General features: G+C 37.4%; 3 protein-coding genes across 4 annotated transcripts in view; 1 reads left to right on the top strand and 2 right to left on the bottom strand.

Moving 5' to 3' along the window:
- Positions 1 to 26,767, bottom strand: part of LOC126828632 (hemicentin-1) — a 280,950-nt gene that overhangs the window by 152,934 nt on the left and 101,249 nt on the right. The gene's annotated exons all lie outside the window — the stretch shown is intronic.
- LOC126828654 (anti-sigma-I factor RsgI6) lies at positions 4,245 to 18,165 on the top strand. Of its 2 annotated transcripts, XM_050558602.1 has the most exons (13): positions 4,245 to 4,428; positions 4,894 to 5,042; positions 6,077 to 6,169; positions 6,842 to 6,995; positions 8,113 to 8,152; positions 9,264 to 9,422; positions 9,726 to 9,781; positions 11,090 to 11,227; positions 12,678 to 12,849; positions 14,237 to 14,341; positions 15,999 to 16,214; positions 16,581 to 16,794; positions 18,090 to 18,165. In XM_050558602.1, exons 1-13 carry the CDS (start codon positions 4,268 to 4,270, stop codon positions 18,125 to 18,127), a joined length of 1,695 nt encoding a protein of 564 aa, XP_050414559.1. In that variant the 5' UTR covers positions 4,245 to 4,267; the 3' UTR covers positions 18,128 to 18,165. The 2 variants fall into 2 exon arrangements, with proteins under 2 accessions (XP_050414559.1, XP_050414570.1); XM_050558613.2 differs by lacking the exons at positions 4,245 to 4,428; positions 4,894 to 5,042; positions 6,077 to 6,169; positions 6,842 to 6,995; positions 8,113 to 8,152 and adding an exon at positions 8,236 to 8,400.
- LOC126828701 (uncharacterized) lies at positions 18,132 to 25,833 on the bottom strand. Its single transcript, XM_050558646.1, has 7 exons — positions 25,761 to 25,833; positions 24,903 to 25,044; positions 23,584 to 23,785; positions 21,212 to 21,357; positions 20,067 to 20,285; positions 19,432 to 19,655; positions 18,132 to 18,668 (listed from the first exon to the last, which is right to left on the bottom strand). The coding sequence occupies exons 1-7, from the start codon at positions 25,814 to 25,816 to the stop codon at positions 18,437 to 18,439; spliced, it is 1,221 nt and encodes a 406-aa protein (XP_050414603.1). The 5' UTR covers positions 25,817 to 25,833; the 3' UTR covers positions 18,132 to 18,436.

Below are 26,767 nucleotides of genomic sequence, written 5' to 3'. Positions count from 1 at the left end.
CCACGGTGTTTCAGACTCTCTTTCGAGGGCTAAGGTCTAAATATGGTGATTATGCTCCCATTTACAAAGATGGTTTCAAAGATGGTGATCGGGTAGCCATCTGGAATCATGTCTGCCAGACTTCCACCTACTGCCTCCATATTTACTGCTGAGCTCCAGGCCATCTTTCAGGCATTGGAGTTCATTCAATCATCTTCTAAATTAAAACACGTCATATTTACTGATTCTCTGTCCTCTTTGCAAGCAATAAACAATAAACAGCTTGTACACCCATTAGTAGCATACATTTATCATTTGCTACTATCACACGAGTTTATCGGCAAGGACACAGTCCTTTGCTGGCTCCCCAGTCATGTTGATATTAAAGGGAACGATCAGGCAAACTTAGCTGCCAAGTCTGCTTTAGATCGTCCGATATCACAACTTCTTTTACCCTTTACAGATTTTAAATCTTGTATCAATCATTTTATATATGACCGCTGGCAACGGTCTTGGGATCTTGCAGACACAAATAAACTTCATCACATCAAGCCTCTCCTTGGATATTTGCCTAGCTCCTACAGGTCTAACAGGAGAGATGAGGTTGTTTTGTGTCGCTCTCGTATTGGTCATACGTTGTTAACTCACATTTTAATATTAAAGCGAGAGCCCCAACCAGAATGTGAACACTTAGAATTGGCTTTCTATGGTGCTATTGGAAAATTCATAAATGAAAGTGGTGCAGAATACTGGCCGAAGTATCATTGAAAGGCTTCATCCGCGGCAAATATTATAATAGATGTGTCCGAATCCATGATATCCTTGCTCTCGTTATGGAGAGGAAAATGTACGATGGATACATGTCAGCTCTTGCTCAGAACAGAAAAGATACTCTCAATGACGTCCTCGCTAATGTTCCACAGGACCCCTGTTACCAGGATCAGTATCTATATACCAGTCCAATCTTTCAACAGCACATGGCAGAATACGAAGATTACTTTTAAAAAAAGCAATGAATGGAGACCTTGGCCCAGCTGCACAATACTGGAGCATGTATGTCCATATGGTAAACAGAGTCCACAGAGATTTGATGCGAGCCCTACGTCGAAGGTTATATCAACATATTACCAGCCATCATCGATATATTTTTTTGGTCTAAATCGACCAAACTATGCACGCTGGGGTGTGGTATTTCTAAACCAGGTACGGAAAGCAGCTCCACAGGGTCGGGCAGTTCTACAAGCAGGAGCATTTTCCATAAGGCGCACGGAGAAGAGTTACTCACGATCATCTATCGACCTGACACTGGAGCAGACGGTCAATCGGGATGCAATATCACCGATGAGAGGAATAGTGGAGTTTCACTATTCTCGCAACGCAATAAGAAGATGGTGCATAACATCCACTCAACGTGGATTGGCCGTAACGGAGCTACGGGGTATGACTGGTTTGGAAATTATGGAGCAACCAGCAACCCAGCTTCAGAGTAGAATTTAGAAAGACAGTAAACAAAGGGATGCCTTGTTGAATGCAATCACATAATCGTGTGATCCCTTCTCATCACAAGCATCAAAATCAGCCACTAGCCTTGCCTCTGGCCATAAACTTCGTGTAAAGTTTCCCGAAGAATGCGCAGCAGACCATGAACGATTTACGAAGCCCATTCACAGGAGACGGGTGTGTAATTTTGCTCAGGACAATTCAAAGAAAAGGCATCCCAACCAAAGGGGAAAGGCGGCTGCTGAGAACCTTAGGGACGTTTTCATCCGCATACTTGTCATCCTTTCGAAGAGAACTACCTTCAATCTAAGACATGTCGTGACATTTCCAATTACTGAATACCCTCTTTCTATTACACACTCAGATGGATCACGGCTTAAGACAGAAAAGAGCAAGTTATTCGATAAGCTAGAGGAACTACAGGATGGGTTCACGGAAACACCACTCCCTCTGATTGATGTAACCTTGAACGATGGTGGACTGTTGATTCACTCTTTCCTATCTGACATTGGAAAGATTACATCATATGGAAATCTTGCACAGGGTAAACAGACGTTTCGACCACATAAGTTAAACAGCTGCTAGGTGGCGTTAATATAAGCTAACTGGATAAGGCCGTACATTCCCTAGCAACCCGTCCGTTTGTTTTCTGCTTGTCTGGTATTTGTTGGCCGAATGGTTAGTGTTTGGTACAAAAATGTGAGACTTAAGCAGAACATTATCTGGAATTAAATGCTGGAAATAGGAGTTGCCAGTGGATTTTATCCAAGAATTTACCCAGGCTGCTCAAAATAGATTTCTACGGTTCTGGGGTAGTATTTGGCGATTAAGATGTTTGGGGGAAGATTTGAAGTAAATGTTTGATAAATGAATTAATTTGAATAGGTTTTAGTCCAAATATAAATCATCAAATCAAACATGCAGTTTTTACGTGGGAAGGATTCCTTGCATTATTCCTATATTGTTGTTTTGTAATTCTGGAAGTAGTCAGAGCACAACAGTAAGACGTTAAACCCCATTTCATTTCATTTTTCTTTTGAAGTAATTTAATGGGCTTAGGGATAATACAAAGTTCTATAAGGACTAGTCTGCTCTGACGGCGATGCTACTACCGACTAACACAAACTTATATCGATTTCGACTTCTGTTGTTCATATTACCCTAACGATTACATCCCCGCTTCACCAGGTCATCCACACTGTACCACTACTGACAAGGGAAAGATCACACAGGTCAAACCCGACGAAAAATCTCGGGAAACACAAGTATCAAACCATTGTCATACCAACCTAGCTACCATGAAACAGTGTAAATTTGACTATTAATTAATGTAAATTTTACGTTTTATGAAAAAAATAAGCATAATACTATAATTCCTTTTTCTACTAATTGTATTTAAATAAATTTATTTATCAATTATCATCTCGTTTCATATTCCATATTTTGCAGTTGGTTACCGTATTGTGTTTTAGAAAATCAGAAGCACGGTAACTAACATATTCGTCTATATCTCTTGTTCAACCATGACCTTGAACTATATAATAAAGACTTTAGTATCTGGCGACCTTGCTTTTGGTTTGAGTATTAATAGAACTTAGAGTTATGTAATAAAAAAAAATCATTAACAGCAATCTCAAATCGAACGACTTAGCCGCACACCCCTTCTCGCTGCCACGTAGGATATTATCGCGTCAAGTATGAACTGTGCTTGATAAACCACATTTTGTTTCAAAAAATGCTGAAATGAGTCTGGGTTTAACGTACTATTCGTCTGTACCAATTAGGCTGATTAGGCTAAGCCAGGTGCCTCGATATATTCTGTGTTGAATTCCCGCTGTCATGGATTCTTTCATCTGCATGCCAACTCTGGACACGTTCCTCCTTGCTAGGTCCTACATCTTTTACCAGGGACAATAGGATACGACACTAAAAAATCCCTGAGATACTTTATCGGCCAACACCGGGAACGAACCAGCGATCTGCTGGTCAATGAGCCGTCGCTGCTCCCATTTCGAAAGGAGCAAGCACCATATATATTCAACTGTATTCGAATCCAGGATTTCATGATTCTTAAGTCAAAGTGACTTCCGTTTCGCAAAGGAACAAACGGAATAGAATTACGTATATTTAGTCATATACGACCCCATTAGCTCCTGGTTCGTGAGCCACCATTGCCCTTGTTTCGAAAAACAGTACTGGTGAGCCACAGTGGCTTCCGGTTCTTTACATTCTAATAAATGATTATTTTTAGAATTTTCCTTGTGAAGAAGGAAAACCTTGAATATGCCTCGTCCGCATATATCCAAATGGGTACTGACTTGGATTGTTCTGTTTTCTGGGTGCCTAATTTGCGAACGATGGAGATTCATTCTAATATTTACAAGGAAAATTCTAAAAATAGTCATGTTTTAGAATATAAAGAAATGTATTTTTTTAAAAAAATATATACCCTCATTAAATCGGAAAATTGGATAATTGAATATTATATAATGTTAGATGTTTTATTTTATTATATTTTTCTATCTGGAATTGATTGTACTTAATTGATCTGATATTTTTTCTTGTTCCGTAACTACGCTCGCAAGCGTCATATATATTAAACCATATTGAAATCGTGATGTGTATTATCTGGCAGTGAACTGCCTTATCGTTATTAATAGTATACGAGACCTGATTTATCTGAGATATCAGGTTTTACCGTTCTTTAGCATTCTATAAAGCAGTGGGACAACCAATGCCACATTTAGACATAGCTAGGATTTGGTTTTGAACACATGCTATCGTCAACATGCTGTTGTTTCTTCTAATCCTTCCTGGGGTTCTTAAAGCCCAGAATTTAGTGACAAATCCTAGTTTTGAGACTTTCAGTAAATATGATTGCTGGTCATGTAACTGTACCCTATCTTCAGACAGCCATAGTGGTTCCCATAGTTACAAGGTAACAAATAGGTAAGACACTTTTATTATTATTGTAGTCATCATTGTGGCGCGAAACCCCCAAGCGCATCAGCGAACTAAAGTGTCTTTGTGGTTGGTTTCTTTTTGTTATTATTATTTTAGATGTTTTATATTCTCTATAGACCTCTATCCATATAAACTACTATAACCTCAGTGGATGACGTATTGGACAATCTATTCTGTTCTCAAGCAAGTATCTGGCAATATTTTACCCGTTTTGACGTCTATTTTTATTTTTGTATGGTTGTTTTCCGGCGAGAAAAGGATTTTATCGATTTATTGAAGCGTTTAAATTACCCCTCACTAACGGCATCTAAATTATCACGTGTTGACAGTTAGAATTCGAAATAAGAGTAGGCCATCATCGCACACTGTATGGAATATTTCCGTCTTCATTAGGCCAGTTGTTTGTGCATATTCTGGAAATGTAAACGATTGTTTATTTTGTAAATGCAGACAATATGAATGGACTGGTCCTTCTCAAGAACTAACTCTCACTCCAGATAGAACCTACTGTTTCACGGCCTGGGCAAAATTGCTCAATACAGCTCCAGGCAAGATATACAGTAATCTAGATTCACTGCTAGATATAACAGACAATAATGGTACGTGTATAAAGAATAATATCTCAAGAGACAGAAAGAGAGACAGAGGGGGGAGGGGAAGAGAGATGGGGTTTAACGTCCATTCGACACAAACTAGGTCATGTCGGGACTAACATATGGTTCAGTTTTATTTCAATAATTCGCCTGCGCGTAGAGGTCTTTAGCAGTGAGAGGAAACCGGAGGCCATCAAAAGCACTGTTTTCTTCAAGCAAGGCGCCTATTAGTGGCCGGAAACAGTAAGTCAGGCTAACTCTTATTTGTGCACTTAAAAGAACCGTTTGAATTAGGTGGGGTGGAGTGTAACCGGAACCGACCCTGCATCATTAATGAAAAAAAAAGGATTTTTTTATAAGCCTAATATCTTGTGGAACTCTTGTGGTGAAAAACACCACGGATCTAACACCCTTTATCAAATATCTTGTGGAATGTGATAGCACACAGGAATATACGGAGGTTTGAGACCCAAAACACTCTTTCAGTATTATTCTAAGTCGAAATCTTGTGGAATGTGGGGATATCTTGTAGACTCTTGTGGTTAAAAACACCACAGACCAAAACACCACATGAAAACTTTGTAGAATGTGGTACACAACATGGATATAAGGGGGTCTGAGAAGATATTTTCGAAAAAATAATTATTTGTTTTCTATGTCAAACGTCTTGTGGAATTCTTTGGTAAAAACACCACCACAAACCCATAACACTATCAAAATTATTCTAAGCCAACAATCTTGTGCAATGTGATACCACACGGGGAGATAAGGAAGCCAAACCGTGACAAAAGTTTCGTAATTTTGATCTGAAATTACTTCAGGACCAAGATCGGTACAACGTAGCTAATCTCCGAAACCGTTAACATAATCTAATATGTTTATTGTTTGAAATGTCTATGTAGTGGTCCCCCTGCACTTACTATTCATTCGAGAAAACAGGGTGCCAACAACCGCGTCCTAATAATTGACACTACCCCTATTTCCCCCCACACAAATATATATGAAAGATATAAATGTTAATGCTAATTTTCTTCTTACAGGTAAACAAACATATGTTTCTACCGGTGTAACCCCCTTCATTACACCAGGAAAATGGCACGTCGTTGGAGGAGATTATTACATACCTGCTAACAGTAATTATCTTAAATAACTTCATTCTATCATGTCCTACACAAAATAAAAGTATACTTTCAATATTTCGCATTGGAACAATTTCAAATTCAAAAGAGGAATTTTAACCCAGGGCGGCGGCGGAAACTTAGTCAAGCGTTAATTTCTAATGAAATACCAATACATAAGTAATTCACAAAATCCCTCTTACGTTAGACCTCATTCCGTTTGGGACTATTATTGGGTTATTGGTGTTTAAAGTGTTTGTCGATGTGAGGAGAATAACACATGCCAACGGCGAGAGACCGCTAGTCGAAACGTTTCCAGAAATGAACTTCTAAATAACGTGTATTCCTTATAATTGTGTCATGTGTTGAACCAATTTCTAGATGGCAATTCGACGTAGGTCATTTCGGGAGTAGCATAATATATGATTCAATTTTATTTTAATAATTCGCAGTGATCTTTAGCAGTTGGAGAAAACCCATGTGGTTGGGCAGGCGACATAACTCCTTGCTACGTGCCAGCAGGGAATCGAAACCATGCCACTTGACTCGATGGTTTAGATCTAAACCATTCGACCACTAATATGTTAGAAATTTCTTTTCCCTCAACTAATTCACTCTGTAATCTAGGGCGTCACTTTTTGACCTACATATCGATATCCCGGTTGTAAAATAATTTATTTGTTACAGCAAAAACTGTGAGGTTTTCTGTGAAGGTCCCAGATCCATCTGTTAACTTCTTAGTTGATGATTATCAAGTCACGTTGATTGATCATTCGTATAAATTTGAAAGTGATGAAGACAAACGAATTGACCAACTAAGAAAAGCCAATCTTCAAATGAGGTATGTTTTCTCTTTATCTGATTACGCCGAATGTTTGGGAACAGTTTGCGCGGATTGATGATCGTCATTAGTCAACTAGTTCAAACCGTCACTGTACCAATACTAGCTGCGAATATCGTATCGCCGCTTTCACTACGAACTATTCGGTCGAAAGTCGCAGCGGTTAAAGGTTGCGTTCGTGGTGGCGGCCGTGTTAGTGCTCGGTAGAAATGACCATTTACGGATAGGCTGGCAGACTTATTCCACAATTAATATAGCTCCACGTGTCCGACAAAAAATGGCGGCATGAAATCATTAGAAACAAATTAAAACGCAATAAGGTCATAGAATAAGTTATTGTTGATCGATTTGAATAATATTTGAATCAAAATCTTGATTGCGTATGCATACTGCACGCAACGATCCACCTACGTCATACTTCGGGAATATATCACTGCCCTTAATGCCGTCCATTTAAAACGCTCATGTGGTCATTTTGGGGCGGGACGTATCGACTAGCCTACTGCTTTGAACACCCGAAGCACGTGGTTTATGTAAACAAATGTCAAGTTTGAAAAATGTCGACTTCTGCCACCCCGGTAAAAGCGATATATAATATGTGCTAGTGGGTAATATTGCAATACAGTCTTTACCATTGTAAACTGTTTTTACAGTTTCAATCTGTTTATCTTTTAAAACAAGGTTAGATAATCCTAAATTTGTCTCCGCAAACAAAACCGCTTCTGTGAAATTATCTTTCATGGGCGCAGCCAAATTGAATAATTAGTGGACTATTTCGTGATTCCGCTCTGATCAGTTTGACATCTTTCACACACACAACGGCTAAATAATCATAGTTAATTTCGTTCAAAATGAAAATAGAAGAGAAATAAATACTTCTAAAAATTTCTAAAAGCATACTGAGTGATTTCGACTAAAATCGTCGATGTATGAATTTAAATGTCGGCCAATCAGGTTAAGACTTGTTCTCAGGCGGAGCTAGCTGTAGACAGACAGCCTAAGTTTGGGATGTTGCGTATGGTCATAAACTTTAAACTGGCTCATTGTGGCTTCAACGTACCAGAAGATACCATAACAATAAATAAAATTAAAGCACATGTACACAATTTTATTACAGTTTAAGTGGTTCAGCTGCTCCTTCTGGTCTAAGTGTCGAGGTGCGTAGCCTTTCAATGTTTAAACAGTGTCACATATAGTCCGAATTGGTTAAAGCACTGTTCACAGCTTCACGATATACTGAGAGCAAACAGGGCCTAACAGTGGAGACATTATTGAAACCGGCTTGATACAGTTTGAGTGGTGTTGAACTGCATGTAGATGATGGTGTTATAAAATGTTTAAACTACCGTGGCAAAAAGTATACAATTACTGTTGACAACCGTAGCACAGCAGTTTTGGAGCCACGGTTTGTAATGGCAGTCCTACACCGCTCTATATAACTGACTGAAGCGACGAGTGATAACAGATACACAGCCGAATTTCTGCTCATTAATAATTCTTTTGAAGACCAACAGTTGTTGTGTGAGACTGTGAGAGGATATCCGACAATTCATAAAAAGAATTGACTGCCACTAGATAAGAGAACACGAAAGAAAAACAGAAAAAGTCCGTGCATTGCCATGTTTTTATAAGGTATAGAATGAATATAAACAAGGGAATGTATGGACTATTACTATTTTTCTCGTGTTCTCTTATCTAATGACATTCAATTACTTTATTTATTGAATTTGGTCATCGAAGGAATTATTAGTGAGTAGAAATTCGGCCGTGTATCTGTTATCACCCATCGCTTCAGTCAGTTATATAGAGCGGCGACTCGTGTTTTCCTTTGGCGTTCGTCACTTCCGATACGGGAAATCTGTATTACTCAGCTATCGTAGCAATGATCTCTGTGTTAAAAATATATTTGGAATGTGTTTAACCAGCTCTAACACATATGTGATAATGACTGGCACCAATATTGTCCTTTAAGAACATACTATTTACATCCAACTATTTACATATGTCTAAACAGCTAATATACACAAATTTTTAGACCAGAAACTGGGTCCCAAGAACTATCCGTCCCGTTATTCTTGATGTTCCAGTACGCTTGGCACGGTTTTTTTTCTTGCACAATAATTGTGCATCAATTGAATGACTACGAGTTTTTATATATCTGAATTTCAAGATGGCGCTGATGCTGATGACGTCATGCTCGGTTCCTGGTGCATATAATACTAACGCATTTTTTATTGTCGTTTTTGTCTCTGTATTTTCCACGCATAGGTTCAACAAGTTAAAAGTGAGTTTGGCTGGGGTTCTGTAATTAATGTAGCTGCTATGTTTGATACATCTAAACCAAATTATATGAAGTTTTTCTACGATTTGTTTGAATGGAGTGTTATGGAATGGAGTTTAAAATGGACTGCAACGGAGCCTGTTAAAGTATGTTTTATTTTTTCTTAAATTTTAATATTTGAATAAAAATGAAATGAAATTGGGTTTAACGTCCTATTCGTCTACACCAACCGGTCTAGTCAGGCGGGTTTTCACCTTAAGTGGGACATTTTGCGTGGACAGTCTTGTCAATGATTCCTATACGTGTACCTTTTGGAGGAACTTCCGTGATCCCGACTGGTAAATTTTTTTTTAATTTTACGATGGCTACCAATTTAAATCCCAATACGAAGAGTGACGATAATCGATTCAATCAGCCTTATTTGGTGAAATGGTATATTATTATTTCAGGATGAACTTCATTATGATTTACCACTAAAAGGTGTAAATGAAATGCTGTCGAAGGGGTAAGATTAATGTAACATATAACATTAAAACAGAATTTTAAACATTTGAGGGTTTTTTGTTCAATGATTGAATACGACCAACAAATCAAAAACGACATTCCAATCAAAACCGACCAATCAAACCAAACATGTCTCTCCACCAGATCACGGAACAGAGGACCCCCCCCCCCCCCCGAACAAACACACACACACACCACCACCACCAATAAAACGCGACCTTCCAATCAAACCGACCTTCAAACAAACAAAGCCCACCAAACAAACTTGAAAACATAACGGCGTTATGTTTTCAATTAAAATTTGCTTAAAATTTAGCAGTGACACAGAAACACTAACGTGCCATCATTTCCTAGACGCCTTGAATATATTCTTTTATTTATGAGAAATGGATATATGTAGTGTTGCATTATATATTTTGTGCCATATATCCTAAACGGATATAGTGACATATATCTTAAAGGAATATAATATCATCTATCCCAAAGGAATATTGTGCCATCTAAACGGATATAGTGCCATCTTTCATAAAGGAATATAGTGCCATTTGCCCTAACGTATATAGTGCCATCTATCATAAAGGAAAATAATGTGATACATCATAACGGATAAAGGGCCATCCATCCTAAAGGGATATAATGCCATCTATCCTAACGGGATATCGTGCCATCCACTAAAAGGATAATGTACCATCTATCCTAAAGGGATATAGCACCATATCTCTCATCTCACACATTAAAAACGCTATTTAAAGATACATTATGGGAGATAAGATAACGAGATGGCAGTTCTCGCTATAATAGTTAAAAACTAGATAGTGTAAAGGTAATTTGCTGAAAATTTCAGTCAAATTGATCCACTATGAGCCGAGAAAGAAGCATGTGAAATTTTTGCATAGTCTCGGTCATCATTACGAAAATCATTAATATAAACAGCATAGTCTCGATTATCCGCTTTTATTGATTTAATTATCAATAGCCGTTAGCGGCATATAGGAATCTTATCCAGCCAACATCGAAGGCTAGCCTTGACATCGAGAGTTTATTATGGTCTGGATAAGTTAATTAATGTCTAATTGATAATTTAGATAACATTTCAGGACTAAAGAAAGACTTGTAATAAGCAGATTTTGCTCTTGCATAATGCATGTTTAAGTACACATATTTTTTTTACATTATTTGTTTTTATTCGAAATATACTGTTATTGCATCATTATTGTCTTTACAAAACTAAGCCCCGACTATCTGTTTTAATTCTATCCCGAATATAAGGCTATTATAATCATGCTTCTAAACTCTGGTTTAATTTCAGTATCAAGGTCAGAGGTCATAATATATTTTGGGGAGGACCGAATGTGGTTCCAAAATGGCAAAAGAACATGTCTGGTTCACAGCTTAAACCACTATTGTCTAAACATATACAAGAGATGACCAGTACATTTAAAGGAAAGTAAGTTACTTCGTTCTTGCAAATCGTTCTGCGGTTCTGTACCAACATTCTTTTCTCCATTTCTATGTTTAAGAATCAATGTTCCAGAATAAATGAAAATACCACCGAAAATAGATGGTATTATCCATGCAAACTAAAAACCGTCAATTGTTAATGCCATTAAAATTTTGCGAGACAGTCCTTAAACTTATGTGTTTATAATAATAAGACCATTTCAGTACATTGTTCACATGACTTTACTGTCATTAGATTGTAATACTTGTAATTCTTGTGAACTATGGACCAGGAACCGCCATATTGGAATTCTGACGTCTTATGGGTCGGTGCGCACTTGGCCATAGAACAAACGTGTCAACTTTTATGTCGATTGTACTTTTTTTGACCAAACCCTAGGCTTCTTTCAAGAACGCACCCATCATACCATAAGATACGGTTATTCTGGAAAGTGGGCCTTTGTATCCATATGATGAAGATCATAAATATCCCGAGCGGTAAAAACGGATTGCCCTTTACTCCCTTTATAGCCCTATCCATTTCGTTATTATTGTGTCCTTCTAGGCGGTAATAATATTAGAACGGGTGTCGTGGACTGGCGTTATTTAGTTATTGAACTCTTTAAAACCATGGATGCCATATTTCTAAATGTCTATATAATATATAGTCTCCTTATTCATTATTGGTTAGTTAGGCCACGTCAATTTTATTTTCTCTTCTTCGGAAACACCTGTAAAATGTCTCTTCTTATTTCTTCGAGAACACCTGTAAAAATTTCCATTCTTATTTCTTCTGGAAAACGATAAATTTAAACTTGGTTGTGCTGTTCAAAGGCTATTAGTTACAATTTTTTAAGCTTTGAAATTAGAAACAAACATTTTTCTCGTGAATCAAGTGGCTGTTTATTTATCAAGAATTGATGTTGTCTAATAAATAAACTGTTACTTGTTTTCGTATTATAAATAAAAAAATGAAATGAAATGGGGTTTCGCGTCCTAATGTTCTGCTCCAACTGGGCTAATGAAGACGGGCATACGCCATACAGTGTGCTATGAGGGAAATTTTTCCCGGACAGCGACACTACAGTCTAGGGATCTTTTACGTGCACGCCAGTGTGTACACGTGAACTCGGTTTTTCGTCCGATCCGAACGACTAGACAGCTGTCCTTGTCAGGCCCTTCGGCCTGCATCACTTACAAGGGGGAACCACGTCGAAAAATGCAGGGATCAAACACCCGACCTCCAGGCTAACGAGCCAGCGCCTTACCCACTTAACCACCATGATGCCCTTTTCGTATTATAAACCCTCTGTGTATTATATTACCACTTCCTTGACGAAACGAAACGTCGCTTTAATTAAAATAGTGTTCCATCTAAACGCGATTCAAATTAATTTAACCTTTCTACTATTACGCTTAGAATTGTTATCAGACACTATTGGAGTTTCAACATTTAGATTTCAGCACTGGGATGTGGAGAATGAAAATCTCCATCTTCATTTTTATGAAGAGAAACTTCAAGATCCGCACATCACGGAATGGATGTTTAGAGAGGTCCACAAACACGATCCACATACTCAATGTTTCTTGAATGAGTATGACGTCGTTGCTGGCGGGATGACTACACAGGTTGGTAATATAATATACTTTCTCATCTACCTTTTATATACCCATATTTAAAAGGTATGATCGCCGAATGGTTTAACAGGTGCGCTTTAGATTATAAGGCCTGTCATTGAATCAAGTTCGTAGTTTCGATTCCCCGTTTGTAATGGACAAAGAGTAGTGTCGCCAGTCCGACCTTGTGCAGAGTGAGAGAGATAGAAAGAGCGAGAGGGAGAGGGAGGGGTTTAACGTCCACTCAACAAAACTAGGTCATTTCGGGGCTAAATCATAGTTCAATTGTATTTCAATATTTAGTAGTGGGAGGAAACCCCGGAGGACCTGGAGAAGACCAGGCGATCCTACTCATTGTCGCGTACAGCCAGGGAATCGAAACCACGCTAGCTGACTCAATGACAGATCCCCCCCCCCCCCGGGAGCCAGACACCTGCAACGCTTAATTCAATTAGCCTCCACGGCTCCATAATGTGTAAGCAATACAAATATTCACCAGTCAATTAAATTCACAACAAAATACAACGCAGGGTATATAACGACATTTCGTAACATATACATATATTCAGAGTTATTACACACAACTATCTGTGTGGCTGTTTTCATATTAGTTGTATTTAAGTGTTGACCTCAGACTCGACTTTTACCCTCGCGGATGAAACATATCACACCCACCACCATTCAGTTGGAATCTTTCAGATCCCCACTTTGACAGACAACTCAATTGTATTGTATCATATAGGTTTTTCATTTTCGCAGATCCTATTTTTTCATTATATCATTTACTAGTATATAGTTATTCATACTATGTCAGCGGTGTATTATTTATGACTGCTTTTTATTTCATGTTCTATATTTATTGCATGTTATCAGTGACGGACTGGCCAGGTTGTCATCTTGCCCAATGGCAAGTGGGCTCCTAGAAAGTCCCCCCCCCTCCTTAGACATTAGACAACACATTTAAAATATAAATTATCAAAAAATATATAAATATTAAAAAATAATTATTAGCATGAAAATATTATAAAAGTTATATTATATCTTCAATTCTTTTACGGGGTTATTACAAATTATATACGATAGAATTGTATTGGTGGGTGGGCCCCTTTGTCTCCTGGCATATAATATTTTCCGACCCAGTCAGCCACTGCATGTTATACCTTTGGTTGTCTTTGCAATTCTGCGTTTGTTTTTATATGGAAATATAGCATAATACCTTGTGTTGTGTTTTTGTTGTGAATAGTTAACCGCAATTCTAGATGTCATTTAAAGAATTGGTCCATTAAATGCAAAATAACTAAGACAATTGTGCACTATGTGAACTCCCCAAACGAGGTGTGGTACAACGTTTTCTGGACATCTCCGGAAATTAATCACGTTGATTGTATTCGGATTGCAGGCCTACAAAGATCAGGGATTACAGTTTAAAGCTGATGGCGTTCCGGTGGCTGGTATGGGAATTCAAAGTCATCTTGGTCCAAACTTCGACCTGTCAGTGATGAAGGTAAATAAAGCTGCTACTTATTTCTGCGTAGACTACCTTGCCCTCTTACTAATTCTGAACCTTCCGTGGGAATCGGATTTACTACGTGAGTAAAACGTTGAACATGTTACAGTTACCTGATCCAGTTCTTCACCCACTTTATTTATTTGATGGGTTTCTAAAATTATATCCGGAGTATCTCCCTTACTAGTTGTTGTTCCAATGGAAGACTACCACCAAAAGAAACGCAATTCAAAAGACGACGTACCATCTATAAACCGGACGCATTATTGCGTCTTTTTTGTAAATCTTTATTTTTTTTTCTCATTATGAGTAAGTGAAGCCCGTATGATTACAGGTCGGGACTGAACAATGCAGCTGACGTTCATTTGATTTGAATTTATTTTTTTTTTGGTTCTTGTACGCAGTTTTATCTTATCGGTTTCGTTTCTTGTCTAATGTGGTCTTCCTGCTTGTGTCATTACAGGGGTAGTGACCGGCTCGAGTATGTATTATTATGAGTACATAACGGAAATAATTTATCACGTCACTCTTCAGCCTGAATATCATTAAAGTTCACTGTAGTACTATGCCTAGTGTATGCGTCGCTGGTTAGATGTGGAAAGTACAGTCGCCAAAACACATCATACGTGTGACGCATACTCTATCCTCTACTACATATTTTATTAGTCTTGTGGTCGTTTAGTATTGTCTCTGGTGGTATTTGTAATTCTCTACTGGTTTGGAGTTGGACGTTTCTTTAAATGTCACTCTGACATCACACGTTGTGAATTTTCAGCTTACTCCAATTATGGTTACAGGAAAAGCAATACCACATTTCGTGTCTACATTTTTATGCCAAGCACTGGGTACATAGGTTACAAACAACATAAATTAAACTAAAGTCATTCTCTTAATTCCACTCCCGTTCAAACTCGCCGGTGCGAGTCTGCTGACAGAACTTGCTACATCTTCCCCTTTAAGAATCTACATATTGTCTGGAATGACGCCACACAGATCTAGGGTTTAATATGCCCGGAATTCTGCTGTCTAGTATTTAATTGGCCAAATATTAAGTAATTAATTATGATGATTGGTTATTAGCCAAATATGGAATGAACATGCCTCATACCTTGCACTCTGGCAGGGACTTAATACTTAATTTGGTCAACAGATACATTCCATTCCTGGCCATGAAGATGGCCTAAAACAAATGCTTTTATTAACCTTTAGTTCAATTTATGTATCATTATATCACCGATTTCCAATTTGTTCACATGTTGTTTTGCTTGTCTATGAATCTGTAACAATAATTAGTCAATGCCATAATATTGTTATACATATGTGTTGTTTTGCACAAATCTCGCCATCAATATTACTACATCACTCAAATCTGACAACATTTTAATAAAACAGAAATAGTTTTCCAAAGAGGATTACGATACCAGATCTTTCAGTTATCCCTTTGAGGCCGTGGGAAAATATGACGGAATGTCTTGTCATCATGGCTTCACTCAAAATGAAAACCAAACTTACAATAAACAGTAAAATTAAACAAACCCAACAACATAAAAAAAACAACAATACTAAGCAATGAATTACAGGAAAGACGCATTAAAAATAATGTTACGGATTTGGTCGGTGGCCAAAGTTGTTAATTTGTATCTGTTGTCTTCAGCATAGATTAGATGAGGTGGCGGAAGTTGGATTACCTATTTGGATTACAGAGCTTGATATAGATGAATATGATGCAAACAAAAAGGCAAAGAAATACGCAGATGTTCTAAAGCTTTACTTTAGTCATCCCGCAGTTCACGGCGTCTTATTCTGGGGATTCTCGGACCAGAATCATTGGAGACCGAATGCTGCAATTGCTAATGGAAAAGATGTAACGGTAGGTTTTTGTTTCCTGGTTCTCTATTATATATTCTCTTGTATTTTGAAATGAAATCATTTAATGAAGGACGGATTTATAGATAATTTACTTGGATGCCCGGATAATATAAATGTCTTTCGATCTAGCCTGATGTACCCCACCAGTCATATAACCTTGATTAAAGCTAATCGGTCTTAAGTCATATAATTAATGGATAGCCTTTGAGGACTTCAGATAGTTATCTTTCACCAAGTCTTAAAAATCACACATTGTTAATTATATGAGTATCTTTTTAGAATAATGATCATAATTGTTAATCATGTGCCTGTATTATTAGCTGGTAGGGGATTTAAAGTCTGTTTGGGTTGCTTTTGTATATTACAGCCGAATGCAGCTGGGAAAAAAGTTCAGGAACTCTTAAAGCATACCTGGAGAACCAACGAAACTCATAATATAAGTCATGGCAAGACAGTTAACATCAGAGCTTTTAAAGGATCTTATAAATTGCTGCTACACCATAATGGTAAAGTTATTCATACTGAGAATTTTACAGTGGGGAATAGTGGTAATAGTTTGAAAATAAACATTAGTGGAACAGGTAAGTTCTTTCTTCCGATTCCTTTCACTCCGATTCATCAATACGAAGTGCATTTTAACGTCCCGGTACCAAATCTGGAATGCCTGAAAGTTATGCCAACTTCTTCTTATTGTGGACTTGTTTCACTACCCATCTATATTTTTAATACCAAGTAGTAGTTTCTACTGTCAGTGTGATCTTTTATTCATCGTTCAGATATAGATGAAGTGAGGCCCCTTCCCACTCCTCCTCACGACTAGGGGAAGATAAAAGGGTAATTAACCATGTTTAAGACGACATACCAATAATATACGCACCTTGGCCAGAGGCCCTCTACCCTAGATCATTCATATACTGTCTTCTATACCTGTGGGGTTAATGTATTCGTTATAAATAGTATTATCACCTATCTAATGACGGCGTCAGTTGCTAGGATACATCTTAACAATTTGAATATCTGGTAGTGTATGAAGTATATAGGCATATAAGCGCACCATTGACATATGGCAGTGCTCTTTTCCAACACAATGCATCTATGTAAATAAGAGTGCTATTGACCTATGACAGGCCTATTGTTTTTGATGTTATCTTTATTATAACATAGCTTAAATCGTCCACCCCATCTGGTAGTATTATGACATCTTTCACCAAACTGTAGGACATTATAATATCAGGGACATATTATGTTTTCGTTAAAACAACTTAAAATAATCCTACTAGATTTTTAAAGTTTAAATGAAACATAATATGATTAAAGATACCTTCTCGTGTACAAACCGTGTGATTTATAATATATTTGGACTAAAATATATTCAAACCAATTTATCTATCAAATGTTTTCTTCAAATTCTTCTCAAAACAAATCAAGGGGAACAAAATGTATTTTCAATCATCACGTGACGTGATTGAGGGAGAATCCATTTATAGCTTGTATTGGTCGTTAGCCGCTTTCCATCTACCTTAAATATTGAAGCTTAAGTAAATTGCTTGATTGTCCTCTGTCAGTTCCGTTTTAATTGAAGAATCTACTGGCCGTTTTAGTCGCTAAATGTCCTCAAAAACGTTAGACATTAGATCAACACATAAGAAACGGTTCTTACGTCACTCGTGTAGACAACTGAACTGGCAGCCTGTCGTTTAGGGATGCCGTGATAATTTGTCTTGTGGGTGTTTTTTTAGGGAATCCATTATTTCTTTCTAGCTACTAACATTGTCGCAACTATAACTACCCGATAATTAATTTCTTGGGATAATATCTTTAAATTGTTATCCTACAGTAAACTGATATAATTATTACTGTTTTATTTCTTTTGCAGGATCCAATCCTCATGTTGACCATGTTATAATCGGTTGAAGAAATAAATAAAATAAACTGGGATACAAACAAACAAACATATTTTATATCCTCTTTACAAAATGAAAAACAGTTAAATATTACCCTGTTGATATATCACAGATATTAATTATTAAAGGCATGGAACGACTAGTCACACTTACCAATTACGGTTGGCTATTACTAAAGACATGGAACACCTGTTGTCACTTCCCAAATAATGGTGGCTACAATACTGTGTTCATATTATGTCAAGATTGGTTATACTTATGGTGTCGCTTAATAAATATATATTGAATGAATGATCGATATGTAGACTCGCTATGCCTTTCATAGTATATTACAAAAGTTTGATTTAGATTTTGGCTTAACCGGAGATGACGTTTGAGGCGATCTTTGATTACCAGTCTCATCGCTATTTGCAGATGTGTTCACTGTAGTCCCTTTGGCTTTAGAAGTTTCGGCAAAGTTTTCGATTTTTGCCTCATTTGATGTAACTCGTTGATCTAAATTCTCTATTTCACCCTCTTGTTGCTTATTTTCATCAGACAGTGTCTTCAAACTGCAAAATGATTGTTTAATGAAAAATGAAATGTAGTTGAAATGCCCCCCCCCCCACACACACACTGAACACTGGAGACGGGCATACTCCATTCAGTGTGCTATGATGAGAATTTTGCGGCCTGCTGTTATTTCAAGTTCTAACTTTCAGGACATATTTAACGTGCCGCCACTGATTCACACGTCTAGATCCTTCTCTTACCCACCCTCCACCACTATCATTGTGAACCGAGGTTGGAAAATCGAAGTGGATCAAAGTTGCATTGCCCATGCGTAACCGGGAGTTTGGTGTTTTATGTGGTTGATTATCCAGTAAATTTCACCAAATGACACCAGCCCAGACCCTCTGTACTTTGAAGACTAGGAGGTTCTGGTTGACCGAGACTACAGGACTCCTGGTTAGTGAGTCAGCGCAATTCTTACCTAGCCGAAGTGTGTCTTCTTCAAAGATTCGTGCTCATATTAAATGTGATATTGTGGGGTCGGTTCATACCAATCGCACACATCGCATAGTGATTTTCAGTTTGTTCTTATAAAACAATCAGTTTGTTCAAATAATTTAATAAGACCCTCATCCCTTTATTCACTAATTGTTCAAGCTAAATAACCTATGTATTAAAGCGCCAGCACTATAAAAACTGTATAACATGGACAAATGGAGTTTAAATGAAACAAACTGTACCCCGTTGTTACTTGGAATGCGTAGGTCGTCCACGGGACGGAATAAAATTCAAAATGTGTAATAAAATAAATTCATAACCAACCTTCTGTTTTCAAGTAAATTCAAAATTGTCTCGACTCGCTCTATGATATTATGATCTGTGGTTTGTTGACGATATTGTTGAAAGTACTGTTTGTGTTGGTTTATGACTGTATGGTGGGGCACAACCAACCTCTTTAATTCATCTAACAATCTTCCGATTTTTTCTACGTTTTTCTCGTCTTTTAAAACTTTTATAAAGTAATCTACCACCTTTTGAGCTAGCTTCTGAAATTAGAACGACATGTCGTATCGTGTAATTTTAATTCAGTTTTATTTCAATCAATATTCCCTGTTCTTTGTTTCAACTTTCTGATTTGCCTATTATGAATTGGGAGCCACAGTGGTTCAGTGAGTAAGGCACTGGCTCACTAACTAGCAGGTCCCAGGTACGATCCAGGTGCTGGCCTAGAAATACCCTCGGTAATTTTCCGTGCGGTGTCTCCTTGCCAGCGGAACGACTAGACACTTTTCCTTGACCTGCACAAAGAGAAACCAGCTTAGAAAATTTCTCGGCATACACTAGGATCGCAGATATTAATAAAACCAAATTTGTTGAGGTGTTCCATAATTTGTCAGCTGCATGACCTTCTCAAATGAGAAGTGTTACGAGATGTTCTGAAAAGAGTAAGCACTTACTGTTTCACTATTCATCACTATATTAACAAGAAATGTATACAAGTGATAGAAAGTGGTCTCGTTCTCTGGTCCTGCAATAATTCTGTCCAGATGTCTGTGGAATAATCCTGGATTGTGAGTCGCCAGTGGTGCCACTATAGTCAGTAGAAAGTTCATGGTATTCAAGTCATAGTTGTTTATAGCATCAATCAGATCATCCACATTTTCGTTGGTAAATAACTGAAAATATTTTAAACCATCAGGCCAATTCATTTTAATTTTTAGGTCCTAGGGATCCTTATATTTAAAAACAATGAGCCTGACAATGTGGAACAAAATGATTTTGAGGAAATCAACCAAGTATTTTTGGATTTTAAATTTTGATTTTTCCATAAGAAAGCGGTAAGCAAGTTTCTGATTGATGTTCCCGAAGAACAAAAGTTAAAAATTGATGGAAAACTTCAATGGTCGTATGTCGTACATTTACGAAATTGCTATTCCGAAATAATGGTATCAGCTCATTAACATTTGATACATGAGATAGTGTTCATGTGCGGTTGTTTTGATGGGTTGGCAAAATTCGATGAGCAACTGACTTAAAATACTCGTTCCATAATCAGTTTTACTAAATCAATGAATTCAAAATCCTGCTCCTTTTTCGAATATGAGAAGACCATTCATCAACATCCGGCGCCCTTGGATGTGTTTTTGAAGGTAAAGGGACTGACAATCTGTGTTATTGGGAATTGGCAACAAAATACTATAAGTAGTATTTAAATTACAAACCATCTCCACCATGTTTGTTCGAATTACAAGGACGATAAATCTGTATGCTCAGTTTTAGATTTAGGACTGACATTTCATAAAGATAATGGTTCCTGAGATGTACTCTGTGGTGTGCTATAAAAGGTTGGTGCATGTGCATGGACGTAAAACTCTAGGAACGAACGAAGGAAGAAAGTTTCATAATCATTGGATACCACCAAAGGTCAAATTGGTTCCGTTGAAACAAAGTACAGCTACGTTAAAAGGTTGATACATTTAACGGTATTTGAGGTATGCCCCGGATACGACACCGAAACGACATTTAGGGCGGACGAACATATGGATCCAATATGGATCACATTGCAATGCCATCTCCCACTCTATACGCTACGTGTATATACCTCTGGTTCTGTATTGGCTACTATGACAAGAATCTGAATTATAGCTATCCTTATAGTATCATCTGTACCCTTAACGTACTCAAACAATTTCTGAAAATGTTCTTTCATGGGTTCTTTATTGTGCTGATAAGCTGCTTGGATAATACCTGAAATATTTTATTTATACAATATAGTATCATACTGAGATCAAAATAATTCATTGATAGCTATTGTTTATCAGCATTTTGTGCGATCGAACTTTCTAGAATCGTCAATTAGAAGATTTAAAAAGCATGGAAACTCCTAGAAACCATGGAAATTTCACTAAACAGCGTTTCGAAATAATTGGAAGGGTCTAGAGGGTTTTAGGAAAGGTTTGAAAGTTTAGAATTTCCTAACTCTATATAAGCTGGACGAAATCAGTTCGAGAGAGGAAAATTAGTAGAACTATTTTTGCACTTCGTACAGAACTAAACGTTGATCGCATAACTATGAGTTTCTATTTGACCCACGTGGTCGTGTTCTCGCGTTATTGGCATTTCGTACTGTTGCTCTTATTGTGCTGTTTGTTTGTGTGTGAGAGAGAGACGGGGTTTAACGTCCACTCGAGAACAACTCGGTCATTTCGGGACTAACATATGGTTCAATTTTCCTTTCAAAAATTCGCTTGCGGGTAGGGGTCTTTAGCAGTGGGAGGAAACCGGGGGAGCGGAGAAAACCCACTTGGTTAGACACGCGACCCTACTCCTTTTCACGTACCAGCTGGGAATCGAAAGCACGCCACTTGACTCAATGAAAGGCCTTATGATACAACGCGCACGCGTTTTTTTTATCTTGTAAAATGTTTATTCAGGAAATATAATACATTTTAATTATCAACATTTTACAGGCTGTGAATGGTACAATAAATAAGGTACATTAAAAGCATTATTTTTGTTTATGTATATCATTTTTAAATATTTAAAAAATAAAACAAGGAGCTAAAAACAGATGTACCATTTCATTGTAATTCAAATTCAAACTCGAAATAAATTTGTTAAAGTGCGTTAACTCCATAAGGAAAGAAATAAAAAGCTATTAAAATAGAAGTCTAATTGACTATGAGCGTTTGGCGGGAATTTATTATCACTTTTTTAACTGTTATAGTGAGAATTGCCAGGTCTTTATTAACCTCCCATAAAGTATCTTTAATATTATATAGTAGCATATAAAACAGTATAATACAATAATGTTAAAGATACATTATGCAAGAGCTAAATCTGTCTATTGCCGGTCTTTCTTTAGGCCTGCGATCTTTAGTGGATTATGAGCCGATTTACTGCATAACTGGCCTTCACGATTTAACGATTAAATGGATAATCGAGACTATGCTGTTTATCGTACTGACTTGAGTAATGATGATCGGGGCTAGGCGGAAATTTGAATCGCTAAGTTCTCGGTTCATAGAGGATCAATTTGAATGAAATTTTCATTGACCCACATGAGCGTGAACCGGGAGTATATGAATGGTAACCCGGGGCCAGAACAAATTTTTGTTACTCGAGTTAACGTTACTTGTAACTGATCGTTACTCAGGTCACAATTACTGCTGTGACCTGTATATTCCCGTTCAATTACTAAATGCCATTGAAACAATTCAACTGATCGTTTCTCATGGATTATTTAAATGTTAAAATACATAACACTGGCATTGTTGGATGTCCTGATAAATGGTATTTAAGTTAAATGTTTTTGGAACAGGAATATGAGGGGGTGGGGGAGGGGGTAATGAAGACGTGCATACACCATACCAATCTGTTTCACAGAGAATTACGAAAGTCTTCTAATATCTATGTAAAAGATTACTGCCTTCAATACGTGACGTCACAGCACGCGGCGTCAATCATTGTCTCAATGTCGCGTGCATTATTTACATAAGACGTTACTGCTTCGGGCAGAATGCTGCCTTTTAGTCATTTGAATACCCATTTACACTAAATAGGCAATAATTTTTACCTACAAATACGTCAAACGTCTTTATTTATTTTTCTAATACATATAAAATTTTTTTTAGAATTTAATTTGTCGGTGGAAAAAAGTTAATATTTGAGACTCATTAAGTCGCATTGATGTCATCCTTATCAGTGACTGTAGCGACCTAGGGAATATTCACCCCTGATCAGTGTGACACCATACAGTGTGCTATGAGAAAGCTTTTGCCGGACAGCAGCGCTACGGCCTATATACTCTTATTTCAAATTCCAACTGTCAATGGTTATTTTTCGTGTTATGAACAAAGCAAACAATTATGTCTCTTGTTTCGGATTAAAATACAGGATAATCTGTCATTGAGGCAACTGCGGTTGTTCATGGTCGTGAACTTGGCATTTGAACGACTCGGGTAAAATACTTACCAAGAATATGAGATTGTTCACTTTTATAAAATGCCTCTGACAATTGGGTAAAATAAGGTGAAAATATTTTCTTGGCTCTTTCTCCCATTGATGCCAGATGTTGCGTTGCCCAGGTCCGAACCTCTTCCTCGTCATGGTGTAAAATATGTAGATAACGAGCGATAACTTTCTCCTCGCTGGCTAATCTATTATGCTGGGTTAACTGTAAAAGATGTATTACCAAATTGAACATACATTATGCAAGAGCTAAATCTGCCTATTGCCGGTCTTTCATTAGGCCTGAAATATTATCTAAATTATTAATTAGATATTAATTAACTTATCCAGACCCTAATCAATTCTCGGTGGCATCGCTAGCCTGCGATGTTTATTGGATTACGTTCCGTTTTGCTGTTCGACTTCCATTTATAATTAAATCAAAAAATGGATAATCGAGACTATGTTTTTTTATCCTACCGACTTTAGTAATGATGATCGAGGCTAGCCCCAATATTCAATCGCTAACATCGCAGTTCATAGTGGATCAATTTGATTGAAATTTTCAGCTAATTGCCGTTACATTATGTAGTTTTTAACTAGTATAGTGTGAATTGCCAGCTCTTTATCTAATCTATCATAATGTATCTTTAAACATGAAAATAAAACAGTCATTAAAACAATTTATTAGGTCTCAGAATTATTAAGATCAGTAGATGATTTGAATTTTCAACAAATCTACAATAATTTTTAAACGTTTCTTAATACTGGCAAACTGAGCAGCAGTGGATATACGCTAGGCCGCTACAATCATTGAAAGGGATGCCGTCGGGCGAATTAATTTACTCTCAACAGTAACTTGTTTTCTTCTGCAAATTAAATTATAAAACATGTTTAAATTATTAAGAAACAAATAAAATTGCTGAAATTAGTGTAAATGGATAAATATAATAGTAATTGAATGCGTAAACTGAGTAAAAGGCACTAGTTCTGCCAGATCTGACGTCATCCGTAAACCCATAACGCACGTGAACGTAAATGTCAATCATCTCCTATAGAGGTAAAGGGAAATGGAATGAAATAAAATGGGGTTTAACGTCCTACTGTTCTGTTCCAACTGGGCTAATGAAGATGGACATACGCCATGCAGTGTGCAATGAGAGAAACCAATTTTGCCCGGACAGCGGCACTACGGCCTACTCTTTTACGTGCAGCCAATGTGTACATGAGACCTCGGTTTTTCGTCCCATCCGAACGACTAAGAGTTAAAAGAAACAGGTTACTATATTGTATGTCTTCGATCAGTATGAGCATAAATAAACAAGAACATATAGTTTGCTTACCAACAGAAGGAGATCACCAACGTGGCGTCTAAATATTTCAAAATGTATCCCGTCTTCAAGATCGTCAAATTCGGCTTCAAGAATAACCTGGACGAAATTTACTAAAATATTTAATTCATCTTCACTTAAGCTAGTAGCTTTACTGAAATAGAGATATTTAATCGGTAAATATCCCTGTATTTGTTAGAAATCTATACGTCCAGGTTTGTTTCAGTTATGGAACGAGCGGACATTGCGACTAGCCTATGTTTTGGGGTTTTTTTTAACAATATTTTATTCAATAAACTGAATTGGATTAAACAACAGGCAAAGGCCCATATTAGCCTATGGTTGCATGTGCAATGGAGCGGGTTGGCATTGTAGCGGACTTGTCGTATCTGCACCTTATCTTCTTGCAAAGGGATATGTCCCGAGCACATATTACCTTCTGAACAAGAAGGTTATTTGGAGGGCCACGATTGGAATACAGGACGTTTGACTCGTACGTCCATTTTACTCATAACTCGATTAGCATGGCCCACGTTTGGAATCTAGGATATTTTACCCGTGCATCTAGTTTCCTAATGGCTCGATTAACACGAACCATAATTTGAACCCAGGACTTTTCACTCGTACACCCCGTTTCCTAATAACACGGTCCAAGGTTTGAACCCAGGACAATTTACTCACACATCCAATTTCCCAATTTGCACGATTCGAACCCAGGATATTTTACCCGTATATCCAGTTTCTTATCGACTCGATTAAACGGTCCAGGAATGGAACCCAGGATATTTTATTCGTACAACGAGTTTCCTAATGACTCATTTAACACCATCCCAGAAGTTGAAAAACAGTAGGGTAAGTAACCTGCGATACCTCAATGCTTTTACACAGTAATCCAGCAAACGGCGTACTGCAGCTTTGGCACCCATCCAAGTATAATCTGTATTCTTTAAAGGTGTGACGACTCTTCTAAAAACCTCGAATATTATACCTCTGTGGTCCTAGGACAAAAAGAATGAATGGTTTGGTTAATATATCTTATGATACAACGCCCACTTGCTTACTATTCGGCCATCCAACCCCCTATATCTTGTAGACACATTTTGATACTAATATACACGGGTGTTGTGATCGCAACGATAAATGTAAAATGTGCCTACTTTTAGATTCATATCCTCGGTATAACCGATTGCTGACTCGGCAGATTCAAACATTCCACTGAATTGTCCCTCTATTAACTTCAACGAATAGTCTACTAAATCTGGTATCAAAGGGCTGATTAGTTTGGCCTTCCTGAAAAACATAGGCATTCAAATCCGTCAAAAATGTATATTTTCAAATTTCCTAAGCTAAGTAAATTCATATGAGGTATCGAGTGTTTTGTGGTAGAATAAGCAGGTCAATCTATGTCATGACATTGCTGAACGAGGCCACACTAGAGATAAAAAAAAACATAGGAAAACCAATCCGTCAAAATAAATATACTTTCAAATTGTCTAAGCTATGTAAATTCCTACGAGTAGAGGTGTCGAGTGTTTTATGGTAGGGCAAAGATGGATACTATAATCTGGCCAGTAAAACACAACGAATATTTTAGCTGTCGTGGTTGGTTAGACTATTTACTTCTTCAGTCGGTTCATGCGTTGTAAACCGTGTGTATAAAAGGTTTTGTATCCCCGTACGCAAACGGTTCATATTAAGGCTTGAAACTTAGCAATTCTTTTAAAGAAGCGTAGAGTGCTGAAACTGAAACCGCCTTTTCACACCATAATATACAAATGAACGCAAATAGTGGACAGTATTGGTCTATGCCCTTAACATCACAGGACAAGAACAAGTTCAAGACGAAGAACACACTTAAGAACCAAACTGAGGGGAGT

This window comes from Patella vulgata, chromosome 1 (assembly GCF_932274485.2).
Source record: "Patella vulgata chromosome 1, xgPatVulg1.2, whole genome shotgun sequence".
NCBI lineage: Eukaryota > Metazoa > Mollusca > Gastropoda > Patellidae > Patella > Patella vulgata.
Note: the sequence above shows the minus strand (reverse complement) of the source record. Positions and strands in the feature narration are given on the sequence as shown.

What these genes read in the sequence shown, in the direction of transcription:
- LOC126828701 (XM_050558646.1), bottom strand. Translation starts at nt 25,816, where the DNA reads ATGGGTGCCAAAGCTGCAGTACGCCGTTTGCTGGATTACTGTGTAAAA. An exon ending in TTGGTGATCTCCTTCTGTTG is followed by an intron (nt 23,786 to 24,902) that starts GTAAGCAAACTA and finishes CATCTTTTACAG; the next exon opens with TTAACCCAGCATAATAGATT. An exon ending in TGAACAATCTCATATTCTTG is followed by an intron (nt 21,358 to 23,583) that starts GTAAGTATTTTA and finishes AAAATATTTCAG; the next exon opens with GTATTATCCAAGCAGCTTAT.
- LOC126828654 (XM_050558602.1), top strand. Translation starts at nt 4,268, where the DNA reads ATGCTGTTGTTTCTTCTAATCCTTCCTGGGGTTCTTAAAGCCCAGAAT. An exon ending in CTTCTGGTCTAAGTGTCGAG is followed by an intron (nt 8,153 to 9,263) that starts GTGCGTAGCCTT and finishes TTCCACGCATAG; the next exon opens with GTTCAACAAGTTAAAAGTGA. An exon ending in ACCAGTACATTTAAAGGAAA is followed by an intron (nt 11,228 to 12,677) that starts GTAAGTTACTTC and finishes TTCAACATTTAG; the next exon opens with ATTTCAGCACTGGGATGTGG.